Source organism: Ambystoma mexicanum, chromosome 1q, assembly GCF_040938575.1.
Source record: "Ambystoma mexicanum isolate Mex_15411 chromosome 1q, UKY_AmexF1_1, whole genome shotgun sequence".
Taxonomy (NCBI): domain Eukaryota; kingdom Metazoa; phylum Chordata; class Amphibia; order Caudata; family Ambystomatidae; genus Ambystoma; species Ambystoma mexicanum.
Genome location: NC_090922.1, coordinates 1,059,340,177 through 1,059,358,313, shown reverse-complemented (window position 1 = coordinate 1,059,358,313; position 18,137 = coordinate 1,059,340,177). Strand labels below are relative to the sequence as shown.

Sequence of the window (18,137 nt, the reverse complement as noted above, 5' to 3'; positions counted from 1 at the left end):
AAAAGGTATCCCACGCCCAGGGGCCATCGGTCACATGGCCTCCTCAGACCCCGTGTCTCCAGCCAGGCCTCCCCTTGAAGCAGGCCGTCCCCCTGCAATCCACATAAGTGTGTCTCTGTTCAGCAGTCTTCCTGTGCCTTATCTGCACGCCCAAGGCCCATCCATCCCAGCCCCCTCTATCAAAGGCGGTTCGCGCCAGTGGATGCGCGCTGGCATGGGGGGCTGTCAGGGGCGCGAAAGGCCAAGGTGCCAAACTACATGTACACTTCAAAAGGTATCCCACGCCAAGGGGCCATCGGTCACATGGCCTCCTCAGACCTCGTGTCTCCAGCCAGGCCTCCCCTTGAAGCAGGCCGCCCCCCTAAGACCACGACATACATACGTCATTCATTCACAAACACACCCCTGTTTCTAATACTTTATAACCCACTTGATATGTCTCATGAGAACATCTTTGTGCTTTGCAAGTCAACTCCTGAACGTGTTACCTGGCAACCACTGAGATCTACGCTAATCTGCTCGTCGTCGTGCTATCCGTGAACTTCTGTGACCGCTTAGAGCAAACCCATTAGTGTGCTACCTGTGGCCACCCACCTATTCTCCTGCAACATACTGCTCTGCTTGCTGAATCCAACTGTTTGTTGGTCAAGGTAAGGCCATGTATCCTAGATCCACCCCGTCTCCACTACCAGGCCAACCAGATCACCATACACCAACATGCTCTCGGTGCCACTAGTAAAAAGAGTAAAAGCGGGCGGATCCAGCTTCCCCTATCTAGCGCCCACTCACTGGAATGCCCTACCTCCCACTATCCGAGGGGAGGCCTCCCTCACCACCTTCCGCAAAACTCTGAAAACTACCCTCTTCACATAAGACCCGACACACCAGCACGAATACTTATCATATATGTTGTAATATACGTCCCAATGCAATATCTGTAACAGTAGGATATCTTGTAGTATTCATAATGTGTTATCAATCGCTTTCATGCCTGTACCATGTAACTAAGTTATTGCAAGTAACAGCGCCTCAATGCCCCTGGGCTTCTTGCGCGCTATATAAATAAATAAATATTTCGCAGATTTTTAAATTTCTATCTATTTGCGAGTTGAGTACACAATAGTGCTAGGTTCATTGGTCTCATTGCTATTGACTTGAGTTTCCATTGCTATGCTATCAATAGATCTATTTATTTTCATCTGTGTCTATTGTCTTCGAATTGCACCCTTCGGGGGTCCAGTCTATAATGTAAGCATGTTTCCTTCTCGTGCAATACAGAACATCCAAGGGATGAGTCACATGTTCAGTTTTTAGTCACATCATTTATACATTTCTGCAATTTATGCAAATACTTAGCCGCACATAATGAACTGGTATAGTTCCTGCGACCAAAACAAACCTTGCATTGAACATTGTATGATTCATTTACTTTTGTATCAAATCTTTATTCTTGAAGATTGTATAACAATGTCGATATTTACTTTTCAGATTTATCAACAATGCCTGCCTGTTCGATTAGCGGTTGCCCTTCGAAGACCCATGCGAAATCTGAAGGCACTAAAATGCATGTATTCCCGAAAACTGATGATCGAATAAGAGAATGGGTCAGACATTGCGGATATCCACTGGATGAGCTGGAAAGTAGAGTCCAACAAGTCTTACAGGACAAGAGGGGTGATCGATACCGCATCTGCAGCCGGCACTTTTCCTTGGACATGTACACAACATCTTGGGTAACAAAGAAGAATAAACGGCGAACGACACGGAAATTGCTCGAAAACGCTATTCCCACTCTATTCGTCCACATTCCGCCACCGGTGAGTCAAGTGTCCGGATTTAGCTTTAGGCCTTGCGGTAGTGTGTAGGTATCCGAACGGATTAATTGATATTGTAGGTGTTCTATCCCTTGTAATAATTTCGATATTGATATGAGTGTATAGTTTTTTGAATAATGACATTTACCAATATATTCTTTTTCGATTTCATAACCCACAAACGCAAAGTATATATATATATATATATATATATATATATATATATATATATATATATATATATATATATATATATATATATATATATAGGAACAGGGAACTGTGCTGTATTGAGCATTTTACAAGTATTCTGTCGCCTTAGATGCCTATTTTTAATATTGGCATTTCATTATCAATCATTAATTTACCTTTACAACTTCTTGACTATCCCTTGAATCTGAAGCAAGAACATTCTACATCCTTGACGTAGTCGCAGTTATCAACCACTTCTAGCGCGTATCAGGTAATCTTACTAGGCTAATCCGCTACAGACTTGTTTTATGCATGTCAAGTAATATTTTTATTTTATCGTGTAATCATTTTACCGAATGTTTAGTTAGTGCTTTCCAATTGATATACACCTTAGTTATCGTCCACTGGTGTTTGTTTTCAGTTATAATTAGTGTTATCCATACTAATGCAAGTACCGTCTTTCAGGGAGATGCTGAAGCGTCTGCCACATCTTCAACATTTCTAGATGTTCTTCAACAGCAGGAGGTATGGATACTGACAGCTCCATCGAGCGTCATCATCAGAGCTTGAATTCTTGTCGTTTGATTCTTCTACATAATGTTTCATTCGTGGTTAGCCATTGATATTTACCTGTGCTGTCGACCCCAGGTGTGTGTTATGTTTTCACTATTGTAATCCTCACTAATGCAAGTACTATGTTTCAGGCAGTTGATGGAGCGTCAACCCCTGCACTTGATGCAGAGCCTGACATTCAAGTAATTCCAGGGGAAGTGGAAGCGGGACCATGCGTATACGAATCGGCGCAACAGCTTTCGGAAGTGAGCCCTACATTTGCAACATCCATAGATATTCTTCAGCAGCACGAGGTATGGATAATGACAGCTCCATCATGCGTGATCATATAACGTGATTCCATTTGTTATACTTTCTTCCCTATTAACGCAAGTGCTGTGTTTCAGGGAGACGACGAAGCTTCCACTACAATCACAACATCTCATTTAGATGATGCAGATGTAAATAAATCGGAGAAAAAAGTCGATGAAATGCGATCATATTTGGATTTTCCTTGATTCTTTTGGACAATGCATCATTTGTGGTCATCTCTTTATATGTACCTGTGCGTTCGACCCCAAGTGTGTGTTATGTTTCCAATATTGAAAACCATACTAATCCAAGTACTGTGTTTCAGGGAGATGACGGAGCTTCCACCACAATCACATCATCTCATTTAGATGATGCAGATGTAAAGGAATCGTTGAAATAAGTCGATGAAATGTGATCATATTTGGATTTTCCTTGATTCTTTTGGACAATGCATCATTTGTGGTTATCTCTTTATATGTACCTGTGCCGTCAACCCCAAGTGTGTGTTGTGTTTCCAATATTAAAAAGCATACTAATGCAAGTACTGTGTTTCAGGGAGATGCGGATGCCTCCTCTCCAATACAACCATTCATGGCAGTCCATGCAGAGCCAGAGGTATGGATACTGACAATTCCATCGAAATAGATCATCACTGGTCGAATACTTGTCGTTTGATTGTTGCACACAATGTTTAAATCGTGTTTGGCTATTGAGATGTACCTGCGTGTTCGTCCTCACGTGTGTTTTATGCTAACAATATTTTGATACATAGTAATGAAAGTACTATGTTTCAGGGAGACGATGGAGCCTCATTCCGTGCTGTCTATGCTGATACAGTAAATATAGTCGTTGCAGCGCAAGAGGAAGGGAGGACATGCGGAAACGAATCGGAGCTACAGCGTGCAGATGTTGAAGGTCGAGTCAAAAAAGTTGCAAACAAAAAAAAACAAAAAAAGGTTAGTTACAAACAGTTCATAACTTTAAAAAAATGTTTGTGCTGGGGACTATTTTATGTTTTTTCCAGTCAATTCTACTACACTCCATCTTGTGTTTAAACTGAACATCCCTTTTCCAATCTCTCCTCCAGTTACCCGTGGGTGTCAGAACTATACATACACAGACAGTGAAGCGAATGAGAGATGTGGCTTGCCAGACCGTGTACACTATGGAGGAACTATTAATTGAGGCGAGGCGTGTTCAGGCTCGAGATGCTCATGTCCAATGGCCAGAACATGAATTAACTGTGTTTGGAGACTACAGCAAAGTTGCATTGGACCATAGCTACAGTGCGACCGCACCACCACAAGAAGATGTTATTGAATGTATTGAAGTAGTTGCAGATCAATTTACACAATCTACACCCGCCAAAAATTTGCCACCAAAAAACCTGTCGACATTGTTGTGTTCTCCCATCAATGTTGAAGTAATAGATGTCGAAATGACAGAGAATGAACCAGCCGCAGCATCCATAGATGCATCAGAACTTGATATCAGCGATATTACTTTCCAATGTGTTGAAATCTCCACAACGTCACAGGCCAAAACAACGTTGACGCAGGATGACAGTCTAATGAAAGAGAGCAAATACATTGTATTCGACAGTTGTTTGATGGAAATTATAAGTATGCTGAAATGTGTGCATTCCATTAGAGGGAAAGTATGTGGGAAGCCATTGATTAATGTGACTCGTCAAATAAAAGGCAGTAACGTCAAAATAAATGCCGCCTGTAGATTAAATCATAGGTTCTCATGGTCTGCACAACCGATGCTGGGGAAACTGCCAGCAGGCAATCTACTGTGTGCAGCTGCATCACTTTTTAGTGGCTCCAGTTTTAGAAAGTTAGAGGCTTTCTTTCAGTTTGTGGGACTCCATTTCATTTCTAAAGCGCTGTACTACATATACCAACGTGATTATCTGTTTCCGGCCATTAGTGATGCTTGGAAAATTGAACAATTGTCTCTAGCAAGTACATTCGAAGGCAAACGATTCAGGTTAGCCGGCGATGGACAGTGCGACAGCCCTGGATTTTCTGCCAAGTACTGCACCTACCACTTTCAGGACATGGATAGTAAGAAAATTGTGAGTTCGGTGGTCGTGCAGGTAACACAATGTACATCCTCAGTGGCCATGGAGAAACTAGGTTTTATAAAATCAGTGGAATATCTACAATCGAGGGGAATGCACATCGACCTCATAGCCACGGATAGACACGTTTCAATTGCCAAGACAATGAGAGAGCAGTTCCCACATATTAAACATCAATTTGACCTATGGCATCTTGCTAAATCAATCAATAAGAAAATCTCGGCTGCAGGGAAAAAAAAAGGTTTTGAAAGTATTTTGCAGTGGTCACATTCTATCACCAACCATCTTTGGTGGAGCTCAAAAACTTGTGAGGGGTCAGTGGAAATACTACTTGAAAAATGGCGGTCACTGATGCACCACTGCACCAACGTTCACTGCTGGACAGCAAATGAACATTTCCACCAATGTGAACATGGCCCTTTGTCCCCAGAGGAGGCACGGAAGAAGAAGTGGTTGATTCCATCTTCACTGACACACAAAGCCATTGAGAAGATTGTTCGACAAAACTCTCAAGAGATTTGAGAGGACTGACAGAATTCTGTCACACAGGAGATTTGGAGGTGTTCCACAATATGTGCCTAAAGTACAGGGCAAAGCGCTTGGATTTTAGCTTTCGGGGCATGAAACATCTCACTCTACTAGCGGTCTTGGCCCATAACAGCAATGTCGGACGTGAACAATCTAGGACTAGGGGTAAAGTAAGGATGCCTCGCTACACTAAGGTGTTTTCAAAACGAAGTAAGCAATGGGTGATAAAACCAGTCTATGATGAAATGCAGTTCGACTTTGTGAAAGGCCTTATTGTTGCTGTGTTAGAGAAGCACAGATATGGAATTTTGGACGTTTCTGTGCAGAGCAGTGATCCATTGCGACTGTGCCATGCCCATCCGAAGCACAGCTGATTGTGAAGTACAAATCCTGGTTTAAATAATTGCAATACAATTGTATTTTTGTAAATAAATGTTATTGTACAGTGTACCTGTAAACCTAACCCCTACCTTCACCATCATGGGTGGCGAACAAGCTGGGTGTCATCTTTGAATTCTCTCTATTCAACTCACATATGTGTATGTATATATTTTTCTCATGTCTCATCTCATGTAAATGCTGCGCACTGTTAACGGAGGGGAGGCTTGCGTATTGCAAATAATAAAACAAACAAACAATAAATCTCACTTTTAACTAAACTCCTGTGGTACTTTATACTTTCCCTGACCGTCCGCCAAAAATTAAATGTCCCAATTTGGGCTGCAAAGCTCGCAGACAACGGGACAAAATTGGGGCACTTAGAACGCGCCAGCCAAGCATGCCGTGGCATTTGGGAGAGAAGCCAGTTTGCATTTGCACATTGAGGCGCACTACAAAGACGGTTTCTAAACTTCAAGTTCTCACAGATGCCTATACTACGTGATGTTGCAAATAAAGAATGCGAAGGACAGCGCCCAGATGAGGCCCACAAGTCGCACTGGAAGTATAAGGGTCTATTGTTTTTTGACCTTGAGACAGGGACCATGCCGAAAGAACTACATTTGAAGGGAGTGCGCAATAACGTAAGACGCAGAAAATTCAGAAACTAGACCGAGTTTCATTTTAGTTCAGTATACGAAAAATCGTTGTCAAGAGCACGGTCCGTTTTACAGACTACATTACGAAGAGACACAATGGAAATTTCAAATATAATGTAAGTAAATCTTTACACGCTTTTATACCGGAATGAAAATTTAATGAATGGATGCATGAATAAATGAATGAATGAAGAGCTAGGCAAAGCAAGTAAAACGTGTTTGTAGTGGGCACATGGGCATGCAGGTCCACTGGTCTCACCTGTCTCGGTCCTTGGCCCAGCCACTTTTCCCTGCACTGCCTACCTGCACTACGGGACTGTCTCTGTATCCTTCAGCCCCTTCTCCCGGCATTTACCTTGCACTTGCCACCAGCTGGCCCTATTTAATTTGTATTCAACTAACCATGTACAGCCCTTCCCCATGCGCGATCAGAAAGATACCTGGCCTAGTAGGATCGTTGTCTGTCTGCCCTTGTTCCCCACCTGCCTCGTCACGCCTAGAAACACTTCAGTATAGGCGCGTTACAAATGCCATATCATATATCATATCATTCCTCATGCATGTAGACTGTCGTTTATCATTGTGTGTTGGCCTCGATTTATCTCCTTACTTTTCGCATTGATTTTAGAGACGAACATACTCCATTGAACTATCCTTGCAAGCAAATAGTTTCTGATCGGCCGTAATAAATAAAATGAGTAATATTAATGAAGTTCGGCTAGCGAGACTAATTATCATTTTTTTGTTTTCATAACAGGTATTTGATCCCATTCTGACACTGCCATCTGAGACACCGGCGGATGGATTCTTCAGCAGACACCTGCAGTTTCGTGTCAACAACTGGAGCACGATCACCATATTATGGGACGATCGCCAAGGGCCCACATGCCCTTAGGCTGTACGAGTGGCTAGAATCAACATATCAACCTTTAGGCTGGACTAGTGCTAGTTGATGGAACAGCCTTGCGGTTCACCGTGCTTCCAAAGTGATTCTTTTTACGAAAATGAACACCCTGTGTACCATAAAGGAACAGCGCGTGACTCAAGATGAAACGGAACAGTTATTGCGGATACAGATAAAGGAAAATAAATGGCTTTCTGAGTTCATATGGCAATTGCTGAATATTCTCTAAACATTTAATGTCAAATAAATGTACTTTACCAAATGTACCGTGTTGCTGTTTCATTTTAAAGTACAGTTTCATATTCCGAATTGTGGCGCGCTGTGTTGTGAGTTGATCTGTGTTGGTTTCCGGGTTCTGTGTGGAGTCGCGCAGAAGACGACTGGGCGCGTTTGCCTACGCAGCACAGTAACGTCACGGAGAGAGGCGGGGAATATGAATGTTTTGATAATGTCAGGCTCAGGGGCGGGGGAATTGATTTAGTGCCGCAAAAGCAGGTCAGCCAGGGCGATCGGGGAAAAGATAAGATTATCAGAAAATGGTGGCTCCCTGGTGCTTGTTTTCGCGTGCGTTTAATGGACGAAAACTCGGATAAGGTCCATAGGAAAGTTTTCTAAAATCGAGCCACTTAGGCTTAAAAAAAAATGGCCGACACGTAGGGACAATAAAAAATTTTACTAGACCATGCCTTTAAGTTGGAGTATGGTATATACGATGGTGAGGGGAGCAATGGACTATGGGGGTCCTCCACCACACTGCATTTTGCAGTGAAAAATGTGTTTAAAAAAATCTGTGAAAGGTAGGTCGACAAAAGTGTTTCGGCAAACATTCATAGAACCACACTATGTAATAGATCCTCGTCCACAGGGGAAGAGTCTGCTTAGTGTGTGATGTCCGATAAGCCAGGAGCTACTTTTACTACCTGCTCATCAAATTAAACTGATACCTGCACTTGAACTTCTCATACAGACATAAGCCAAGAGCAACATCTCTTCCACTTGAAAGCATATGTTCTAGTCGAAAGTCTTGTTTCCTTTAAAGGGTCACCTTGAATCGCATACTCTCCAGACCGCACATCAAGGCACCCATCCACTAGCCAGATCTTCATGGGTCGCTAGCAGGTACTTAGCTGCCCCTACCCAAATACCTTCGCACTGGCTAAAATGGGTATCCCGAGTTACTGTGCATAACATTGCCAATGGTATGGTTTCAAAGCACTGTGGGTGAACGCCCTTAAAAGGCTGGAAAAGTATGAGAATTGATGCGCAGGATTTTAAATGTGTCTGTGCGTTTTAGGGATCTATGTATAAATACTGCACATCCATTACTGCTCGGCCGAAAATGTTGCATCCATTACAACAAATCTATGCTGGAAAAAATGCAGGGGGAGACCCCCGCAACCCCACTTTAATAAATACTGTAAACCCCCTTATATTTCCACATAGATTCATAATCTATGCAATCTTTTCGGCCGAGCAGTAATGGATGTGCAGTATTTTCCCTAAAACGCACAGACACATTTAAAATCCTGCTCATCAATTAGGAGCAATAGAAATTCCACATAACACAAGTGTCCAAGCACTTTAGAAGAAATGGTCAAATATCTATACTGAAGGAACACAGTAGCCAAGCAGCCAATAAGAGCTATGTCAGATTATCACGTTACATCTTGTTTACTAATCAATGAAAGTACTTGATGCCAATGACACTGGGTTCCAATAAACGTTTAACAGATGCATGCATTTCTGTGTCCCACTCTCAGGATCTTTGGAAGATGGGACCAGTAGTTCAATATGAGAGTTTGGCTTAATAGTTTCAATGACTTCCAAATTTACATCATTTCTTACCAAGGTTAATAAGCCAGAGGTTGGACGGCCCTGGTTTCCTTTCTTGGTTTGTTTTGATGCACTGAAAATCCATCTAGCAGAGCAAGTTTGACAAACCAGGTTTCCTGCAGACACAGAATATCAAGGCTGGCTTCGACAAGCCCCAAAATAATAGGTGTACGATTTATTCTGAAATACCTTTTTTATATCAACAATTATTGAAAACATTGTGTTGTGGCTTATTAAAACCTTTCGTAATTCAATCTAAAGTTAATCATTCTTAAAACAAATCTGAGCATTTCAACTTGATCCATCGTGAAAGTAAAAGTATACACAAAGAAAGGGCATGGAATCAAAAACTACACATTAAAATACTATACTAAAAGGTTACCATGGTATATCATAATAAGGAACCTTCCATCTGCCGACAATCCTAAAACAAAACATTTGCAGGCTCTGCACAGATGTCAAGCAAGCGCTCTACTTGCTGTGCTATCGGACCGGCTAGAGCGCTTTGACATCTGTGCAGAGCCTGCTATCGCAGGTTCGAATCCCGGCAGGGCCAAACTCAGCCTTTCATCCTTCCCAGGTCGATAAATGAGCACCACACAACGTGGGTAATAATAAGCAGCGCTCAGATGCTTGCCTTCACCTTTCAAGTGATGTATAATGAAACCTACATATGATTGGTCTGCTTCATAAGGTGAGCTGAAATCAAAGATATGAACTTTGATAAGCTTCTAGGCGTAGCCTTTCTAAAATCGTCAGACTTTGAAATTGACAGCTGCAAACAAAGCTAAGTAAAAGATACATAGTAATGGAAAACCTTCTATAGCCATATAGTTGAGGGGAAAAGATGTTCTGGGATTCTCTGACCAGAAGAAAGTGGACTTGAAAGGGTTGCTCTGCAGGCCCCTAGAACATTCTGGTGTTCTGATTTATGGAACTCATTCCATAAGAAAGTCTTGCTTAGTCAAATGTATTTTTACAAGTTCTTCATCAATATTGCGTAGATCACGCTAGGCATCAGAGCTTTTGAATTTCAGTTACACTAGCCACATCCGAGCTCCTGTCTAGATGAGGCTTTTCTATCGTGCGCTATAATGAGAAAATATGTCAGGAGGCGATTTCAAACTGAATTTTGAATGTACGAAATACTTACAATTTTTATTTAAAGGACTACAAGCAGCAAAATCTACAGGCGCAAGTGTTCTACAAAAACAAGTGACTACAGTATTAAAACATTGGAAGAGAGAAAACAATGTCTTCTAAGGCTGATAGAAAAGTACGTGGGCAGTGGGAGCCACAGAATTTTTACTAGCTGCCATGCTACAATCACTTAAATATTTCACTGATGAGTGATAAAGTACATGAAATGATCACCACATTATAAACATAACCCGTCTGGCTGAAAGTTTAGTAGTAGTATCTGCTAGTAATTCAAAGAGGTTCTGTAGAGATCACACCCAAAAAAAGCAGAGAGAAAAATGCGCTCTGGTGTATTACCTCTGCGAAGAGTGTCCCTTGTGGCTCAAGATAAAGGCACATTCCATGTCGCTGATTGTCTAGAAAATCTTCTAACCTCAGAAATTTCACAGCGCACAGAGACCGCCAATCACGCCAATACACAGAAATTTCTAATTCGCGTGACTAAAACAGGGAGAAAAAATATCAATGTTAGATTTGCTTGACCTTTAAATACAGTTACAACTGAAAACATTTTCAAACCACACTTGTTTCTAGGGTTTAAAAGAACCTGACCAAATGATTTTAGCATGAATTTAATAAGGCGTTAAGCCCCTGTTCCAAGGGCAGGAAGGGGGGTTAACAGCCCGGCAGCCCAAGTTATCGGCCCAAGCCCCATTCCAGCCCTTGGAACAGAGGGTTTAAGCTAAAATAAATAAATAAGACTTTCCTTCATTCAATGGGACTCCGCACATGTCCCGTTGATTGAAGGAAAATCCTACGGAGCCCCTCTTCTGTTTCCATGGCGGCCAGCTGGAGCCAGGAAGAAGGAGCGGCTAGGTAAGTGGGGGGGTGGGAAGGGTGTAAACCTTTTTTTTTTTTTTTTAAAGAGGGAGAGTGCGGGAAAGACGGTGGCGGGAGACCCGGCCGTCAGGCTGGCTGGAATGCAGGCTTGCATCAGCGGTTCAAGCCTGCGTTCCTAGCCACCTGATAGGCTGGCTTCCCCCGTCCGGGTGCCAACATGTATTCAAAATCTATTCCTAGTGCTAATTCTTTATGCCTAAAGCTTGTGAAAGTAGATCATGTGAAATGTTTACAAGAAACTGCATTATTGTTGACAGTTATTTTCATCAAATACTTGCATCTAGGTTACAACTAGTAAATTACCAATTTGAAGTAGTATACCACATCTGTAGTGCCCATTTAACCAAACTCATAATGAATGCACACCCAAAATCTGTAAACTGACGCACACCTTATGTGTAGGCTGGCATAGACCCAGACGAGTATTGTCTCTGTAGCTCATATAAACAATGATAAATTACAAGGTTTTAACCTGGTTAAAAACATTTTCGAAGAGCTAGATGTAGGATACAGGAACCACAATCCACACTTAAGTTAGGGGGCTCTATGTATATTTATTTAAATTTATATAGCACGCAAACAGCCCTTGGGCATCGAGGCGCTATATACCCGACTCTTCTGGGTAGATTTACCACAGAAGTCAAAGTAGTATTCTTAGAGTACTGGCAAGCATATTTAAAGTGCACTAAAATGCAATGTCATAGTGAGGGAGTGTGCGAAGGGAGCGAGCAAGTGAATGGTGAGTGTGGCTGCAAGCGGGTTCTGCGCTCCAGAGTTCGGGTTCAAGGGCATGCAAGCGTGCGATTATGAATGCATGTCCATGCCAATGTGCAGTTGCATGTGCGCTCCCGCATGCAGTTGGGAGTGAGTCCGTGTCCTTTAAAATAGAACGTCGAGAGGGGTGGCCTTGAACATATAGTGTGAACATGTGTTGGCCAGGGACTGGGTATGTCTATTGTAATTAGTGGTGTACGTTTGATGTTCGAGGTCTGGTAAGAGGGTCTCTTGTTAAAAGCACTGTGAAAATGCCTAGTTTGTGTGTGGTGAGTAAGATGGTGGAGAGTGTTATTGGGGTTTTGGTAGTGCTTTCAAATTATTCGTCTTGCGGTCGCTTTATATTTTTTACATTTGTAATGCGCACTAAACCCTTAGGCATCAAGGCACAGCTTAGGTAGAACAGAGCAAGCATAGCAGACAGAAAGGAATAGAGTTAGAGGACATGTTACAACTGGTACATTACGTAAACAGCGGAGTCTTGAAGAGTTTCCTGAAGACCCAGTGCGATTGTTCTTCTCTTAGGGAAAGAGGAAGTGAATTCCACAGTTTGGCGACAATGACTGGGAAGCTTGCTCTTTCCAGTCTGAAATTAGGTTGTTTGAGCAGGTTAGCACAAGCTTTTCTGGTCGGTCTTGTAGAAGAATCTCTTGAATTTCTGGATGGGATAGGGAGGGGTGGTTTTACAGAGGCACCTATGGGTGATAAACAAAGTCTTGAATACAATTCTTTCCTGCATTGGTAGCCAATGGGCCTTCCTTCTGGCAAGGGAGATCTTCTCCAGTTTAGGAATGTTTAAGGCTGAACAAAGAGCATTATTTTGAATCACTTGCAGTTTGCGAATATTTTTCTTAGTTGTGCCAGCAAACAGGGCATTATAGTTGTCTAGTCTAGAGCCTATAACGGCACGAGCAATGGTGAGGGAGCTGTCGGTCAACAGGAAGGGCTTACAGGCATCAATACATTTCGAGGTGTGGGCCGCTGAAGAGCTGGCGTTGACTTGGCTGGAGAGGGAAGCATCAAGGTACACTCCCAAGGTTTTCATTGACTGGGAGAGAGATATACAGTTGCCATCTATGGTGAAAGCTTCATATTCTTGGCTAAGGTTACGGTGCACTGAAGGTGGTGATCAGATGAGACAGCCAGTGTTATTGTCGTTTAGACACAAAGTTTGAGGCCATGCATTTTTGAATAATTTGGTAGATCAGCTTTATGTTCTCGGAGTCAAGGTGATAGTTGCCAGATAGGGGAGGATAATTCTAATTTCTGTGCTAATTCCCTTGAACCTTAGAGACCCCAGGCTCTATTGCTGGACTTTAGGACTTTTACATTTTATCCTGAGAGATCTTTTTCTCACGCTCCTGTATTTTTGATCTAATTTGGATTCTGTATTCTCTTTGTTTTTGGAGTCTGACAAACTCCATAGGCATCTAGTTTTTGTATGGTGACACAGCACCTTCAGCACACTGTCACAGAGAAATCTTATAGATTTCTTATGGTTTACATAACTTCTCTTGGGTGAACTACTGTTCCCAAGAGTAGTGAAGGGAAATTGACTTTACTTACCCTTTTCTCTCTATAGATCTATCACCCACCATTTTATGTGGAGTGCTTAGGTTTACTTAGTAGCCCCTTCTTCTACTTACTCATGTAACTTTATGTTACCTTCAAAACTTTAAATGGCTGGTGGCAGTGGTTTAATGTTCCTACCATTGTGCTTTTCTACCGCAGGCTGAACCATCAGCTGCAGATTAGCACCCATGGGTGACCATTGTGTCAAAATGGCTTCGGTCTTCTTTTTTCGCCATTTCTTGTTAGTGAAGTCTTTCTTGGGTTTTACTCTGCGCGCCGAACCAGGTTTAACACTTGTTTGTTTTGCCTTTGGCGGCCTTCAGTACTGAAACCCACCTCTGGCTCCAGTGTGTCGGGCAGGGCAGGAAGCGAGGACGGTGCCCGAAATGGCCTGTCCTTAGTCTCCTTGGTAACCTGAATGCACCCAGTGCTGATTGAAAGTGTGGCTGGCTGTCCTTTTAGGACAGCCACCGTGCTGTGTGAGTGACAACCAGGCTGTGCATGAATGGGAGAAAGATGCATAAAAGGCAAGGATTCTTTAACAGGAGACAGAGTCGACCACTGGATGAAACATCCAACAAAGGAATCATGAAGAGAAGCTTGTTGCATCCTCCTGGACCCTCTAAGTGCCCATTGAAACCTGCTGCAGTGCTGAAATTGCTTTTCTGAATCGACTAGAGAAGCTCTGGGGAGGACAACTTCTTCCCTTGGGTTAGTGGGACCAATTTACCCCAAGACAACTTTACTGGAAGACCTTCCGCAACTGGCTGTACTTCTTTGCTGCTGCTGAAACTGAGCGCCAGGGGTTGAGAAATCTGTAGTCTAGTGCATCATCTTTAAGCCGTCCAGAGCTCCAGGAAGATCCAGAGGACCCTTCCAAAGCAGGATGACTCGAGCTCGAGTCACCTCACCAGAGTGCTGGACTCAAGGAGCAAATAAAGTCCATCAAGTGTTCAAGATCCACAGTGGTTCTATTGACCGGTAGCTGAAACCGCAAAGTGACGGTGAACTGAAAAAAGCCTGTAGGTGCAACCAACCTCCGAATTGCTCTGCAGGAGTCCTCCAGACGCCCTCCCTCTTGTCCCCACGACTGAGGCCCAGGAACACAGGATCTGCAAGTCTGCAACCAGGAAAGAAGTCAGCTGGATACTCTTCTTCTAACCTAAGGTACTGTTCTGACTCGGGGGTACTTACCTCTGTCTGTAGCTTGCTCGTCTCAGTTGAGATGTGCAGTAGCTGCCTTTCTTCATTCGAGCCCTAACTTTTCCCAAGTGTAACAGCTTGTGACCCAACAGTGATTTTCTACAACAAACTCTCTAACTTTGTGCAAGACATTTGTGCTATCCAAGCAGTGCATTAGCTCCATAGACCTAGTTCACATTGACTTTGGCTGTCCTGGCTCCCTGCAGACTCTTCTGTCCAATTGACTTTGATTCCAACTGTCCCTCATAGGTGGTAACTTCTTTGAAACTGTTATTGCTGGGCAAAGTTTTTATCTAGACTTCATTGTGGGATTTTAAAAGTGCTCACATGCTTTGAGAACTGGTTAACCTTTTTTCTTCCATTTAATCATCCCTTTTCACAACCTCAGAATTTTACCAAGTGTAAAAGTGATCTATACATGCCAATACTGTCCTAGTCATTGAAGTCACCTCAGGGTGTAGAACGTGTGTATGAAGCATCTCTAAAGAGTATCTACTTGCTTATCTTGATTGAGAACGTGTGATGAAGGGTATTTTGGTTGTTTCACATTGCCCTTTTTAAAGAATGCTTATTTAAAACTGACCGTTAGATAATTATTTTACTAGAACACCTTTAGTGTACCTGTGGATTTCGATGCTACAGCTCACATTTACCCCTCTTAGGTCTGGCTGCTCAGTCACTACCAACCTGTGCAGTACAGACCTATAACAATAGTTGGGTTAGCTAATGCCAAGAGGACAAGCCTGGTGTAGTCTCCCTGCATACATTCTTGCCTAACAGCCTCTGGAGAGAAGTTTGCCACAGTTGTTAGATGATGGCAAAGAATTTCATGACCCACTAAGTCAAATGCCGCAGAGAGGTCTAAGAGTAGTAAGAGAGCTGATTTCCCAGTGTCCTTCATTTCGTCTAGCTGATTAAGATCAATCAGAGCAGTTTCGGTCCCATGACCTGGGCATTACCCAGATTGACGGGTTACCTAGAATGTGATTGGATTCCAAATATTGCTGAATTTGAATATGGGCTGCTCCATCTAGGATCTTGAGGAGGAAGGGAACGGTAGCGATGGGTCGATAATTGGTAGGGTCGAGAGAGGGTTTATTTAGGACTCGGCAGGTGGTAAAGGACGCATTGATGAAGGTGGTGATGAACGTGAGCAGGGTTTCAGCACAGTCCTCGATATGAGTTAGCAGGCAAGCATCACCTTTGCATCAGAGGGCTTAAGCAGGGCAGTGATTTAGTCCTCTGAGAGGCCATTGAATCGGACTGAGGTGTGATTTTGAAGGGCTGTGGTGTTGGAAGAGAGGTTAAGAGGATTGATGGGGTAGATGGCGGCTTGTTTCTGTAGTCATTTTTGTGCAGCAAAGTGATTGTCCTGGAGCGCATTTTGTACCAGGTCCCATCTTGAATGAAATCAAGAGTTTGGGTGGAGGGAGTTTCTAGTTCTCCAAGAATTGAGAAAACTCACGGGTGTAAAGAGTTTGCATTGGCAATTCAGGGGTCGAAATTTGGATTCAAGAAGCAGGAGCTGAAAGTAGCTCCTGGACGTCTAGTATTTGCCTCTGATCAGTTATTCACCTGACCCAGGAACGGTTAAATGTGTGATTTTTTTTTAGTATTTTTTTTTTACAGGTGAAGGCCGTCACTCTGGAGTGAAAGACGTTGGTGCTTGCTTCTATTTAATCTGTGATAAGTGCCCAAAAACCCATGAACAAAACTCTCCTTTCTGGTGCTATGTTGTTCTCTATTGCACTTGCATTGCTGACTATGTTGATTGGGGCATTGGACAATGTTGCTTTACTTTTCTTCCCCTTTTATTTATTCATAGGGCCATCTCTTTCTCTGTTGCTACTTTTTATGTCTCACTTTGCTACAAGATAACTATTTCTGTTGGTGTATTCGACTGCCACATGTTTCTTTCTGCAGCTTCCTCTTTCTCTGCTACCACCTTGTCTTCTATCGCTGTCCTTTGGATGAAGATATAGGATAACGTTTTAAAAGTATCGGTTTGCTCTTTTGGGTAAGACGAACTAAAATGTGGGTTTATGCTACAGTACAGGGAAACACTACATGACTCAATCAGAAATCTATTGTAGGGGTTAGTGCATTTTTTAGGGTCCTTTGGAGAATGAATGGCTGAGTCATACCCACTTTCATTCTAACCTGAGCCCCACTGATTCAGACTTCTGCATCAGGAGCATTAACCAACAAAATAAATAGCACCAGCTAACAAAATATGTGCAAATTGGTTGATCACTAAGCAATTAGCTGCAGGAAAATGGCAAAATTATAGTTAACAGTTTTATTTCAACAAGGTAACTCAGCCAATCGGTTGGACAAGTGTTGCTCCAACTTTAAAATTCTAGTACCGGGAGGCCACCAGGGGGGCGCAGGCAATATGGCTCCCTGATTTGTTAGCTCCCCGAATGGCCCCGGGAGAATCGTGGAGTTCGTTGTGAAAATGGAGCATTCGCTTCCCCATTCTTGAAGAAACAGTGTGGGAAGCCCCCAGGACCCAGGCGACACCTCTTTGAGCCTCCAGGGTGCCGCACAGCGGGAGATATTCGGTTTGGAGCGTTTGCGCTCCCCCTCCCCCCCTCCGAGCCGGCGTCGCCAAGGCGGGCTGGCCTGAGACGGCAATCAGCGGACCGGCCATACGCTGCACTCGCAAACACAGACGAGCTGGGAATCGGAGTGCCTGAGGTAACGCGTCCCACTCACCAGCCCAGGACGGCCCCACACGTGTGAGAGATACTGCACGGTGGAGCAGCCGGAGAGGAATTTGGACGCGGACCACGAGGAGCGCTGCTGAACCCCCCACACACCCTCCAGACCCCCCCCGGCGACCCCAGCAATCGGTCCGGGCCATCGCGGGAGCGCGCCCGGGCTCCTCTTCCTCCACCCCCCCCCTCGGGCCGCCACACTCAACACTGGCTGGTCCCCGGGGGAGGCCCACCCGGACCGGCACGGCTCTCCAGGAACCCGCGAGAGGACCCACATAGACACAGACCAGCACAAGAGCACACCGGGGCCCTCCTGACCACCCATAGCCCCCAGCAGAGCTCGTCACAACAGGGTAAGTGGTACCCCTCTACACAGCAACGAGGGGCACGTTAATCCAGAGCTGCCCCCCGTGGGGCTGGGCCGACAGGGGAGCGCGCCCGAGCTCCTCCCTGACAATCCAGTGCTTACCACGGAACCGGCCACCAAGAGGTTCTAGACATAGGGGTGCAATTGCGTGGGGGCCGCCCCCCCCTGTACTCCCCCCATCGAGCTTGCCACAACGGGGTAAG

The 18,137-nt window shown here is 43.9% G+C and overlaps 1 protein-coding gene across 1 annotated transcript in view; it reads right to left on the bottom strand.

Annotated features, from left to right (window-relative positions):
- Nucleotides 1–18,137, bottom strand: part of PKN2 (protein kinase N2) — a 1,791,501-nt gene that overhangs the window by 1,009,941 nt on the left and 763,423 nt on the right. Inside the window, exon 9 of the mRNA XM_069641740.1 lies at nt 10,756–10,899. Within this exon, the coding sequence (XP_069497841.1) occupies nt 10,756–10,899 (144 nt within the window). The remainder of the gene's footprint in view (nt 1–10,755; nt 10,900–18,137) is intronic.